The 12,448-nt window shown below is 42.8% G+C and overlaps 3 protein-coding genes across 8 annotated transcripts in view; 1 reads left to right on the top strand and 2 right to left on the bottom strand.

Moving 5' to 3' along the window:
* Nucleotides 1-1,280: 1,280 nt before the first annotated feature.
* LOC108015489 (WD repeat-containing protein 44) lies at nt 1,281-6,530 on the bottom strand. 3 transcript variants are annotated; one of them, XM_065866433.2, is made up of 11 exons: nt 6,069-6,530; nt 5,802-6,006; nt 4,752-4,841; nt 4,523-4,661; nt 3,690-4,455; nt 3,425-3,625; nt 3,256-3,365; nt 2,642-3,201; nt 1,762-2,580; nt 1,574-1,702; nt 1,281-1,497 (listed from the first exon to the last, which is right to left on the bottom strand). In XM_065866433.2, exons 1-11 carry the CDS (start codon nt 6,152-6,154, stop codon nt 1,342-1,344), a joined length of 3,261 nt encoding a protein of 1,086 aa, XP_065722505.2. In that variant the 5' UTR covers nt 6,155-6,530; the 3' UTR covers nt 1,281-1,341. The 3 variants fall into 3 exon arrangements, with proteins under 3 accessions (XP_065722505.2, XP_065722504.2, XP_065722506.2); XM_065866432.2 differs by having other exon boundaries at nt 2,642-3,365; XM_065866434.2 differs by lacking the exon at nt 4,752-4,841 and having other exon boundaries at nt 2,642-3,365.
* A 374-nt stretch (nt 6,531-6,904) lies between these two features.
* On the top strand, nt 6,905-12,173 carry Zip99C (Zinc transporter Zip99C). 3 transcript variants are annotated; one of them, XM_065866443.2, is made up of 7 exons: nt 6,905-7,270; nt 7,740-7,808; nt 10,449-10,794; nt 10,865-10,972; nt 11,036-11,449; nt 11,511-11,666; nt 11,731-12,173. In XM_065866443.2, the coding sequence occupies exons 3-7, from the start codon at nt 10,584-10,586 to the stop codon at nt 11,907-11,909; spliced, it is 1,068 nt and encodes a 355-aa protein (XP_065722515.1). In that variant the 5' UTR covers nt 6,905-7,270; nt 7,740-7,808; nt 10,449-10,583; the 3' UTR covers nt 11,910-12,173. The 3 variants fall into 3 exon arrangements, with proteins under 3 accessions (XP_065722515.1, XP_065722516.1, XP_065722514.1); XM_065866444.2 differs by lacking the exon at nt 7,740-7,808 and having other exon boundaries at nt 6,905-7,147; XM_065866442.2 differs by lacking the exon at nt 7,740-7,808 and having other exon boundaries at nt 6,906-7,270.
* An 89-nt stretch (nt 12,174-12,262) lies between these two features.
* The window catches only part of LOC108015488 (small ribosomal subunit protein eS8), a 65,477-nt gene continuing 65,291 nt past the window's right edge, over nt 12,263-12,448 (bottom strand). For both annotated transcript variants that reach the window (XM_070996099.1, XM_070996100.1), the window contains one exon: nt 12,263-12,442. In XM_070996099.1, the coding sequence (XP_070852200.1) occupies nt 12,339-12,442 (104 nt within the window). In that variant the 3' untranslated portion in view covers nt 12,263-12,338. The remainder of the gene's footprint in view (nt 12,443-12,448) is intronic.

Below are 12,448 nucleotides of genomic sequence, written 5' to 3'. Positions count from 1 at the left end.
AAATCAGAAAATAGGCACTTTAGCTTAAAAAGCTTCTAAATAATTTGTTCTTGTAAACAGCAAACATTAACTAGGTCCACCCTTATGAATATGCAGAGATTTTGGAGAATTACTACGCCATGAATGCCAGTTACATATCGACATGAAAACAGCGAGTTAAAGTAATAGCTCTAATCGTGCTTCCCTTTTTATTACTTTTACTAATGTCACTGCTGAGTAAAAGGGCCCCGAAATATATGATACTTTAGAATGCCAGGATGTAATCTATGTGTCCACATGGCAATGTGTTGGGGCAGACCATCGTTTTTGGGGGTAAAGCCATTTGAAACTGGCGCATTTATTATTGAGTGAGTAGACGGTCAGCCCTAAAATATGCAAATGAGGTAGGGAAGCCAAAAAACCAGTCAACAGGAGCCAAATCATTTGAACCGATGCCCGTTTCACTCTTGCTTTGCTTTTCCTTACTGGCAAACCAAGTTTTCAGTACTTCAACCCTGCAATTATAATACCTAAGATTTACAAATGTCTGCATTGTGGTTGTCGATATCGAGTTACAACCATCTTTGTTTACTTTCGACTTATTACTAGCACGCACCTTAGGAAGCCCCAAATACGAAGGTTAAGCTGTTGTTAAATAGCAGGCCTGCCCGTTGGAAGGAATGTTTTAGACATACTCTAATCCCGAAGCACTTCAAAACCAAGCCCCTCTACCCATCATCATAAGCAAATTCGTTAGCAGAATTAAAGTTACAGTTTATGTCCTGTTTGCACATTTTTACTTTACACAAAATATATGTTGTTTAAAAGTTAATTATAATAAGTTGGTTAGGTTAGGTATGTAGACTTTTAAAATAACTTATCTTCGATTCGGCGCTCCGAGTCATTCGTACCCTTGCAGGTTGGCCAGTAGTTCGTTTTAAATCTAGTTAAAGTCAAGTGATGACTTATGGCCCGACGGACAGATTTAATCATAATCAAGAATATCAAAAAACAAAGCTTCTGTACAGTCAAAATGTAACTTACAAGGGCATAACAATATACAATTGACTTTCGAAATAATCAATTTGTTAAACAAATACCTATACACATATTCACACACTCAGCGTTAAAAATACATAACATATTTTGCGTAAGATTAAACAGTTCGCGCCAGCAGCAATTGTTAACAACTTTTACAATGGGAATAAAGTGGGTGTGGGGACAGACAGAAATTAGTAAATACGGATTATGCATATAAATAAGCGATGGCGCTACTTACTAACGATACAAAATGTCACAAATACAAAAATAAAATAATATTTTACTTTTACTCCTCTATTTTTCTCGTCCACTTTCTAAAGACTAATCCGCAATGGCCGTGTAGGGCAGACTGCTGTGTTTCGGCTTCGTCTTGTTGATGAAGACCTTGATGGCGCCATTGAAATCGGCGCTGACCAACACATAACCACATCCCTTTTTGTGCTGCTCGACCAGTGGATCCGGCTGATTGTGAGCCAACTGCAACAGGAAACAAGTTTATTAGAAGTGTTCTACTACAATCCGAAGAATCGGATTCGGCTGGATTATCACCCACCTTCTCATTCGAGATTTCATCCGGTTCGGGCTTAATGATAGCCTCTGGGTGTGGCGCGAATATGGCACAAGTGACCGTTGCGTTGTGTGCTTTAATACCTTCCCAGAAGTCGCTGCGATCGCGCCGAACCTGCGTGTATATAAAATCATTATTATAACACTTTAAACAATACTTTTTGTGTCACCCACCGAGCTGAGTTTCGAATAGTCGTGGTTGGTTTTCCAAATATAGATGCACTGATTTTCGGACCCGGCAATTATATACTTTCCATCGTTGCTGAACGACCCCTTGATTTGCGAGGACACATTTAAATAGCCCTTGTACTTACAGGACAAGTTCAGGTCCCGCAAATCGTAAAGGCGGACTCTGCTGTCGTTGGACGTGACCAGGATCTTGTCCTCCCCGGGCATCGGTTCAATGCCACTGATCTTGCGGCCAATGCGATTTTTACCCCTGGTGGAGCGCACATGAATCTGCGTGTGGTACTTGAGCTGATCCGTATTATAAAATATGCAACGACCGTCGTACGTTCCCACCACAGCGAACTGTCCGTTTTGGCAGAAGTTGGCAGCCGTTATAAGCTTCGCCTGGCCATCCACCTCATTCCAGAGAGCCACCTTCTTGTCGGGTATATTCCACAACCTTAGCTTGCCATCGAGACTGCCACTCAGAAAGTAGCGATCATCGCGTGGATGGAACGCAATAGCGGTGACAAAATCGATGTGCTGAAAACAGCAAAGGCACTCCTTTCTGGAAATGTGCCAGAGCCGCACAGTCTTGTCCATGCTGCTCGACAGTATGAAGTAATTCTTTGACCAGCTGACGTCCAGTAGGTCGGAGGTGTGTCCATTGTAGGTGCAGAAGGGTTTTGGCATGAAGGGGCCCGTACACTTCTCGGCGGCGGTGGCCATGGCAATGGCTTCTTCTGCCGAGTGCTGCGAGACGAGCGACTCTTGCGAAGGCGTGGGCGAGGATTTTTGGTCAGCGTTGTATTTGTTGCGCATGTCCTTTAATGAGATGAAGGGCGTATTACAAATATGTATAATTAAGCGGACTGAACTCTGTTACCTGGAAAAACGGATAGGCATCCTTAAGTACCCAAATCCTCAACACCTTGTCCTGCCCAGCAGTGGCCAGCAGTCGTCCGCATGAACTGAACTTCATGCACCACACAGCACTTGTGTCTTCCCCACTCAAATCCTGGACATGCTGCAGTTTGGTGAACTCGTACGGGCCCTTGTTGGACGACGAGGCCTTGATTTTGATATTTTGCTCGGGATTCATCGCATCAACAATATCGGCCACATCCTCCTTGTGTCGCGCATGCGACACCTCGGACGCAATCGACTTGGCCTTATCCACCGTCTTCCGCATGGTAGTGCCGAAGAAGCGTTTAATCCGCGCCGTCTTCTTTTTTAGCCGACTACCATCTTCCGTCTCGAGCTCCTCCTCGTCGGGCTGCTGGCCCTCTAGGCTTGGCGGAATGCCAATCACACTCTCCTCGTCGGACTCCTTCTGGATCACCTCCAGATGGGAGGTCAGCTTTAGGATGTGCAGCGAGAGCGGATTCCATCCCTCAGGCACTGGTGGTGAACGCATTTCGGAAAGCGGCATATTCTCGCCCGTGTCTAAATTTTTAACAGGAACTTGTTCAAGGATCTCAAAGTCGGTTAGCTGCTTGCCTGAGCTGGTTCGCGTGCGCACGTAGATGTTCATCTGCTTGAGCACATCCTCGTCGCCGGCGGATTTGCGGCGCTCCTTGTCGTTGACGCCACGATAGAATCCGGGATAGCTAAATGAGTAGATTAAGGTGTTAAACAAAATTAAGTAAATAAAGCACACAGTACTCACCGTGTGGAGCTCCCCAAGCTGTTGGATCCAGTTCCCGCTAGCTTTGGTCTGTTCGCACTCTCCATTAGCATTTTCTCAATGCGCTCGATTTCATCTTGGGACGGACCCTGTGCCTTGTTGCTAGCCTCATCGCGTGGTTTAACCACATAACCTCCCTGAATGGCCTTGAATAGGTTCAGACCCTGATTGGGATCGATGGAACTGCAGGAGATAGTTCGTCATGTCAAAAACTTATAGCCAAGTCAACCAATTGCCGTTTAATTACCTAACCCTTCCTGGCGCCGAGTTACTTTTCGCCGAGTTCGATGGACTTGGCTTGGAGTGAACCGATGTCGAACTGCTGCCCAGAGATTGCGTTGGTTTGGGACCAGCAATCGAGACCGAAGAGGCCATGGGACGCATGTGAATTGCACTTGTCGAAGGCATGGAGGAAGATGCCGCCGTGGTCGAGGCCGAAGCCGAGACGATTGTATTGGTGGAGGAGCAGGTCAATGTGTTATTGGAGGCTGAAGAAGTTGCATCATTTAGGGAGCTCTCAAACTCCCGCAACTTCTGCTGAAGTCCCTGCACACTCTTCACAGATCGGGTATCACTATCGGTATCTTCGTTGTCCGCCGGCGGCAAACTGTACTGATCCGAGGAACTGATGGAGCAATTCCGAGACTTCTTCTTTCTTCGCGGCGGTGCCACGGGTCCAGACGAGGTGATGGAATCAGTGGTTTTGGACTGGGCAAGCTTAGTGCTTGCTATCACATCCGGTTCCTGCAGCATTATGGCGCCAGCAGTTGAGGATTGCAGGGAGGATACTGCACTAGGAGGAATCCCTGTCGTGGTGGCCGCTGCCTCCTGACCACTGGGCTGATGCTTGGGCGACACCCTGGGCGTGCTCATCCCAGAGGAGGTGTTTCCAGTGCTCGGCGGAGTGGTGGAGTTGGTGGAGGATGCAGGCAGCGTCTGCTGTTGCTGCTGCGCCTGTTGCTTCTGCTGCTGCGCATTTAGCGAGGCCAGCGACTCGCGATCTATGCTAATAGCTGGGAGCAAATAAAACAAGAGTGTCAGTGGCTGCTTTGTTTCTTGAAAAAACCGATTTTAACTCACCAGACGGATCAATGCTGCCCGCCAAGATTCGGCCCACGCGACCCAGTGATGTCATGCTCTGTATGCTCATCGCATCGGTCTCAATGACCTTAAACGGATGCGTCGAACGGTTGGTGAAAATGCCATCCGTTGAGCTGTTCTGTAATTTGAATTAAAGTCATAAGTACACTTGGGAGACCAGTGGCAACACGAAAAGCTGAGCAAACACGCTAGATTACAAAATGTATACCTGAGAATCAGGTGTGAGTGTATTTCCTGGATTGTCATCTTCATCGTTTTGCATGCACTGACGTAGTTCGTGAAATCGCTGTCTACCCGACTATATGCGATATTTATGTCATTTTTTTAAGGTATGCATATTTAACATTGGTCGAGATTCGAGTTAAGGTTGTTTTTCCATTTTTTTCGAGTTGGGTTTGGTTTTTTATTCGTTGGATTTACGAAATGAGGCGGAGAAAATATGAAAGTAAAGAACACAAATATGGACACAAAATTAAGGGGGTGATTTGGCTATTATTCAGTAGATAGAGGTGTTTGGCATTTAAATATGTTTCTACTAAAATTTCGAAAAATATAAATCACCAAATTGTAATAAATATAAGTGTGATTATGCCTAGGTTTACGAAACTATAAAGTGTGAAATAATTATGAAGAGACTTTTTACTCGAGTGGAAAACGTGTGATATGTCTAAATGCTAAATATAAAAACCTAGCTTTATCTTTATACCTTGAAGTGACTATGCTTTTGCAAATAAAGGCTGGGTAAACTATAAACCATATCATATCGATTTTTAATCAATTTTTCAGGTGAATATAGAGCAATTGAACATTTTATGGCAGATGACTCTGATAGTAACCAGGGGCAGTTGTCTAAAACTGGGTGGTATGGAAATATATAGGTGGAAAGGGAAATAAAATGGATAATAATGCATTTCTAAACGAAATTTGGTTTTACGAGTTCATACCATGGTAAATGTAGCTAATTACTGGTCTATTAATGGAAGATAAAATGAAGTGACTACCTACATATATACCTTAGCGAACAAAGTTCAGTTTCTCCTACTTTGTAATTTTGAAAAATGAATGCGAATCTCCATAAAAACACTCTACAAATCATAACACCAGACATGTGAGCTGAAGGAGGGCTTTCGCACATATGAAAATGGTTTCCCAAGGCCACCGATGATGGATCGTTGCCCTGGCCGATGACATCATTGACTGGGTCTAGCAAAACGTAGGGGGTAACGGAGAGCACTCCACTTGGACCCCTTGCACTTACAGATCCGAGCACGGGTTTGGGCTCGACGAACACCCCGGCATCCTGCTGCTTCAGCCGGGCACCCAGGCTGTTGGTGGGACTCCGGGTGGCGGGCGTTCCAGCGCCAATGGGCGTAGCATCGCTGTCGGAGGAGGCGGCCGCGTTCACACGCACGGCGGGATCGGGAAAGATGAACTCCTGGGCCACCTCGGGCGGCAGCTTCCGACTGAAATGGCGGAAATGGCTGGGTTAGTTATAGATCTCCAAGGTTACCCGTTGAATACCCACCACAAAGTCGAATGGCGATTGGGCGTAGTGTCCTCGGCATCGAAAAACTCCTCTGAACTGTCCGAATCCGTTTCCAGCTTACTCATCTCGTGATTTCCGATTTCTGATCTGTGATTTGTGCGATTCGTGATGGCTATCCTATCGCTATTACCTAACCACCCAATTCGTATGCAAATTGTCCACGAAATTACGCTTTTCTCTGTTTTTTTTGTTATTGATTCCCTTTTGTTGCTGCGGCGCCCCACTGCCTTTTGTTGTTGTTGCTGCTGCTGTTGCTATCTACTGATGTGACGTCACTCGCTGCCGCACTAGCGCTGAAGGCACTGCACTTAGCATTTTGCCATCGCCCGCGTGTGGATAAACATAGTCTCACTGTTAATTTAGGGCCTAATCAACTGTTAATTGAGTTTTTACGCTTGATATGCGTAAATACTAGTGGTGTCAAAGATGCAATTGTTTTCGATTGCATCGAGTGTGATTCATGAGCAATCGATTGACTAGAGGTGGGCAGGTGGTCGTGATTCATTGTCGTGACACGGATTCACTTGCTAAATGGCTCATGATACATTGATTATCTATAAATAAACTAACCAAAATAAAAATAAAGTTTCTTGTAATCTAAAGTTTAGTGAAATATATTAAATTAAGATGAAAAACTTTTTTATTGAATGGTTTTTAAGTAATTTAAAATGCGAAGTTTCTATTTTCAGGAATACCCCCTTTTATCAGAGTCTTCTACCTTGGTTCGGATCTGTGCTATACCAAACGATAGTTCCTGATAAGCTATCGATAGCGCGACATTTTACTTATGTTTTGCCATCCCAAATGCAATTTTCCGCACGGCCCTCGAAATGTATAAACAAATGTATAAATGCATGTGTTTTTGGCGAGCTTGTAACTTTTAGCAAGCGACGCGCGGGGCGACCACATCGCAAACAAAGCCCGTGAATTCGAATTCCGCGGGGCCAAGTGTATATTTAACTTTCGGCAGAGCCCAAGCGAAATAAAAGTGAATCCGAGCCGTAACTGCGGAGTAAAAACAAAACGGGTGCCAATGATCGCTACTACGCAATAGAAAAGTAATTTACCAAACAATTTCGGCCACCGCATAAAAGCCCATTGAAACAAAACCGAAAGTTTGCTTTTTATTCGCCACCATAAAATTGATAAGAGCACGTTAACCTGTGGCAAACCAAAATACGGTAAAAATAACTGCATAATAATCCGAACCGATTTCACAAGAATCGAGTTTTAAAGCAATCAAAGTCTGGAAAATTATGGAAATCACTAGTGCTACATTGACTTTCTGATTATGTGACATTTCTGCCTTGAGTTGAACATTAACCGAATCGATTTAAAAACATATCTATAGTATAGTTAAGTTCAAAATTACTAAAAAAGACGGAATGCTTATCAGTTATATGTACAATTGTACATAAAAATGTGTAAAATACTATATGTACAATGAGAGGCCTTTTTTGTTTCGTTCCTTTAATTTATCATGTGGTTAATGGACAATAACAACAAAACCAAGAGAAAATACCATGTATTACAGTAAAACTATGAACTTCCGCATTGATCTTCAAGCATGCATAACGGCATAACTAACCTAGTGTAAGATTATCATCCACACGTCACTAATAGCGGCCATATTTGATAAATTTTCAACAGTGCTCAATCTAATCTGAAATCCGTGCTCTGAACACTATAATATTATGCGTGTATTGCTCTTTATCAGCGGTATGTACATATGTATATAAAAACAAATCGACTAGACTTTGTTGAACAACAATAAAATATACAATGATAACTTGTTTTGCAAACTGGTTTCGCGGCTTCAATCTTGTTTATTAATTTTTATGGAGAATCGAAGGGTTTTGATTCTCTTTGCTGGCGTACCCTTGTGATTTTCAGAAATTATTTTCAGTACATGTCACCCAGATCAAAACAAAGAGGTGGTTTACAAGAATGACAAATCTATCTATAACAATGACGAGTATCCCAGAGCTATACCTTGATAAATAACCGGGAAAGTACCAGTGTTTGTTTTCCGACCTTTTAATTCTTTATTTTAGGACATGTAAATAATATGTACATGATTTCTCTATATATTCGGTTGATATCGTGGTCAGGCACTGACCTTATCTCCCCCAAGGGACCCAGTTTCTCACTTAAATTCTGTGTTCCGCACGTTTTGATTGATAATCAAAGCTTGTTCACTCCGCCATTTCTCATTTTAGTGCAGGGTGCAAAATAATCTCGGACATTTTGATGATCCACTGAAAAATTACGGCCCTAGAGGCGACAACAATGATTCAGAAGCTATTTACGAGTCAGCAACTCTTTAAAGTGCAATATTTTATACAAGTTTATAAACTTAGCTAGCTATGGAACCCCCTAATTACACTCTCAATTCAATTCTTCTATATGAACGGCTGGTAAAGCTGATTCTTCCTCCATAACGAGCTCAGTTACCGGCGCGATAAGACACGACTTGTGGAGCTTGGAGCATAAATTTCCGCATTAGCAACAGTCAAGTGTGTGATAGTTACAGTTGAAATACAGATACCCACACGGCACAAATCAGCTTTGAAGCGCAGAAGAATCTATTGTCCACGAGTTCTATGTATAAAGAAAATTGTGCTACTTAATTTGTCTCTTTTAGACTCGCACATAATGATCTGCGAATTTTGGATTAATACATACAGGATTGTCGGAAATCTAGACAGTCTTTTCATTGAAGGCTCGTCCGAAAAACACAATAATTAAGTCCAACAGCTAAATAAATATTCCTCATTTATTGTGCTAAAATTGGAGTATTTATTCAAGTGGTCGACGCATGTATACAAACAAACTTGAGTGGCTTCCTATTAACGAATTTTGACTACTTTAAATAAAGCCTTATAAACCGGATTGAGTTCGAACAACAAGATTTTCTTTGCTATCGTATTTTATGGAATTCTACAAAGGGAATCTTTAAATGGCGTAATTACAATTACACAGTTTAAAATTGAAATGGACATGGATCAAAACGAGCTTAGATCATGTCAATTGAACTAAAATTAAAGATTTGATAGACACTCTTTGTACAGCTTCTCAGTTTTAGAATATTTAGAAATTCCCCGCTTTTTTTTTAGGTAATTACACGGTGTCTAAATCTAATCTAAATAATTTGTTTTGTGATAGTTCAATGACAATGACTGTGAAAGATAAGAGTCGGCCATAGTTATAGTAGTTCTTTCGCTCACGGGTTCGTCTTTCGCATCGCTACTGCCAAAAGAATGTAGATTTTGAACTTAAGGTATAGTCGCAGTTCTTGAGACGGTGGCAGCAACATATTCCTCTGAATCTGACTGCGATTACTACTCCCAGTCACCGATTCCGATTCCCCAATACCCATGTGTAGTATTGCCGTTCAACAAAGCCGCCGAAATCGTACCACTCCATTGTACCAGCGCCATCGTAATCTTATCGCTGGAAAAGTGAACAGTTTAAGCTGCATCGTGCACATCAAATCGGAAATCAAATGGAAACAAAGTATCTTGACGTGGGCGTTTCGAGCCCAGCGTCTTCTGAAATTTAGTTCAGTCTGTTTGTGCACACTGGAATCGACGGTTATCGAGTTGGCCTTGCTGAAATTATTATTTTTCGCTCAATTTACGGTCTGTTTTGACTGGTAGCAGTGATATAAGTGTAGTTAATGGTCTTTATAAGGGTGATTTACAAGTGGAATGTATAATTAGGTTCCTTACTTGGATGGTCTTTTAAAAAAGTTATTTTTTGTATACTACTTTACTATATTAAACTTAAAACCCAGGAATTTGAACCGCATTGTAAATGTTTTCATTAAAAAAACGAATCGAGTACAGTAATCTTATTAATATAGTATCTTTTAGATTCCTAACAAGCTGTATACTAATTGTGCCATCCAATTCGAAAAACCTCATAAAACCCTGTACTAAAGATAAGGTCCATAGGATTGCATTGATATGGAAATTTACTTTTGCAATTAATTAAGTAATATTTTATTGGTTGTAGTGGGGCAGGACTCGATTACTCATCCTGCCGAGCTAATTATCGGGCAATGGTATTAGTTTGATTGACTGCTGTTCCTTCTAGTCACACTTAAGTCGCTGTGCTTAAATTTTACAGAGACCTGCTTATCACTGCCCATATATTGATTATGGCTGACATTGTCCATATCTAAAAGATTTTCCCATCACCGTGTGTCTGATACTGAGAAACGCATCTAGTTATTCAATGATTTTGTTGCCAGGTGGCGGATTTAGGGAAAATATTTGCCAAACTTCATATTTGAATCAAAATTAACGTGTGGATTGACAATTTCTTAAACAGCAAAAATAAAATTTCGACTTTCAGTTGACTCAAGACCATCGTACACCGCACATAATCGTTGGAAAGTCATTGGACATGAGCAGGCGGTAGTGACCGAAGAATATATCCTTAGTTCCAGCACAAAACAGCTCATTCACAGCAGCAGTAAGGCAGCCTAAAATGACCAACCACAGCAGCTTCTTCGATGAACACTTCGCCATGATATACTCCAACATGATGGATAACTACGTGCCTGAGTACTTCAAGAGCTTCGAGTACACACCATGGGTTTTCTCTCTGCTGGGATCGGTGGTCATCGGGTTGAGTGGCATATTCCCACTGATCATCATTCCCACGGAGGAGAAAATGGCTAAAGAGGGATACAAAGATCGTAAGTTGACCGCTTCTAAAGAGAGAATATATATTTTAACTGCAAACTTTGCTGATTTCCCGACCTCCAGCTGCAGAATCAAAACTCCTGCGAGTGCTCCTGAGCTTCGCAGTCGGTGGTCTTCTGGGCGATGTATTCCTTCACTTGCTGCCAGAAGCCTGGGAAGGCGATAATCAAGGTGAGTTCCCAAGGCAAACCTCAAGTTATAAAATAATCTCTATAAACACTTTCTCTTCCACAGATCCCTCTAGTCATCCATCGCTGCGGTCGGGTCTTTGGGTTCTTTCCGGCATACTCATCTTCACAATTGTGGAGAAAATATTTTCCGGATATGCCAGCGCAGACGAGGAGAATCCGCAGCCCAAGTGCGTGGAGATAGCCAACTGCCTGTTGCGACGACATGGAGGACAATTGCCAGAGGGCGAGACCTCCGAGAGTTGTGGAGGGGCCTGCGACATCGAGGACGTGGATAAAGTTTGTTTCCTCCGCGAACGGGAACTGAAGTCGAAGGAGAAGAAGGATCAGCCCAGGAAGGTGGCTGGGTATCTCAACCTCTTGGCCAACTCAATTGATAATTTCACACATGGTCTGGCCGTGGCAGGATCCTTTTTGGTCTCCTTCAGGCATGGAATCCTGGCCACGTTTGCCATATTGTGTGAGTACTTCAGAATCTACGTTGCCAGTGGACAGAATCTCATTTATATCCCTCCTTACAGTACATGAAATTCCGCACGAGGTGGGGGACTTCGCCATCCTGCTTCGATCCGGCTTCAGTCGCTGGGATGCCGCGCGTGCGCAGCTTCTGACGGCGGGAGCTGGCCTCCTCGGCGCTCTGGTGGCCATCGGCGGCTCCGGCGTAACGTCGGCCATGGGTAAGCTTAAAGGGGCTTGCCAGCTGCCAGGTGACAACAACTGATCTTATCTTTACACTTACAGAGGCACGTACTTCGTGGATTATGCCGTTCACTGCCGGCGGCTTTTTGCACATTGCTCTGGTCACAGTATTACCTGATCTCTTGAAGGAGGAGGAGCGAATGGAGTCCGTTAAGCAGCTGCTAGCACTGATATTTGGCATTGCGTTAATGGCCGTGATGACCATGCTATTCGAACATTAGGAACTTTAGATGACAGCAGTATAAGATGAAAAATTTAACCAGAAAAACAGCTTTAGTGCGCGCTAAGATTGTAATTGGCAGTTTCAAATTTACATGAATTTGTTGTACTTTATGGGATTAACCACAATCCTGCCTGCGTTATGTAATTATAGCCAATATGAATGATATTTAAACTATTGTTAATGATAACGTATTACTGTATCATACTTATGAAACGAAATTCAATAGACATTTAAGGGAGAGTCGTTGGCTCTCCACTATCCACGAACTGTGTTTACTTGAAGGAACACCATATTTTGGATGCCATACGTATTTTTATACACCAGGCAAATTGAAAGAAAAAATCAGACAAATGCACTTCCTATAAAAAACAAGTTGTTTTATTCTGTTTTTCTTTGCAGATCGCGTCTGCAAGCTTATCTAGTGCCTTTATTTCTTAGACTTGATCTTCTTAAGGTAGAATTCCAACTCCTTGCCTTCCAAAATGTAGCCGTCGGAGCGACCGCACTGTCCGGGGCGGGAAGAAATGCAAGCTGGAA

Source organism: Drosophila suzukii, chromosome 3, assembly GCF_043229965.1.
Source record: "Drosophila suzukii chromosome 3, CBGP_Dsuzu_IsoJpt1.0, whole genome shotgun sequence".
Classification (NCBI taxonomy): Eukaryota; Metazoa; Arthropoda; class Insecta; order Diptera; family Drosophilidae; genus Drosophila; species Drosophila suzukii.
This window is presented reverse-complemented; position numbering and strand designations above follow the sequence as displayed.

Excerpts from the sequence above, each read along its gene's own strand:
- Zip99C (XM_065866444.2), top strand. The coding sequence starts at position 10,584 with ATGACCAACCACAGCAGCTTCTTCGATGAACACTTCGCCATGATATAC. Across the intron at positions 10,973-11,035 it reads CTGGGAAGGCGATAATCAAG|ATCCCTCTAGTCATCCATCG; the intron begins GTGAGTTCCCAA and ends TCTCTTCCACAG. Across the intron at positions 11,450-11,510 it reads GGCCACGTTTGCCATATTGT|TACATGAAATTCCGCACGAG; the intron begins GTGAGTACTTCA and ends CCCTCCTTACAG.
- LOC108015489 (XM_065866432.2), bottom strand. The coding sequence starts at position 6,154 with ATGAGTAAGCTGGAAACGGATTCGGACAGTTCAGAGGAGTTTTTCGAT. Across the intron at positions 6,007-6,068 it reads AATCGCCATTCGACTTTGTG|TCGGAAGCTGCCGCCCGAGG; the intron begins GTGGGTATTCAA and ends CCGCCATTTCAG. Across the intron at positions 4,842-5,801 it reads CCAAACCCGTGCTCGGATCT|TCGGGTAGACAGCGATTTCA; the intron begins GTAAGTGCAAGG and ends TATCGCATATAG.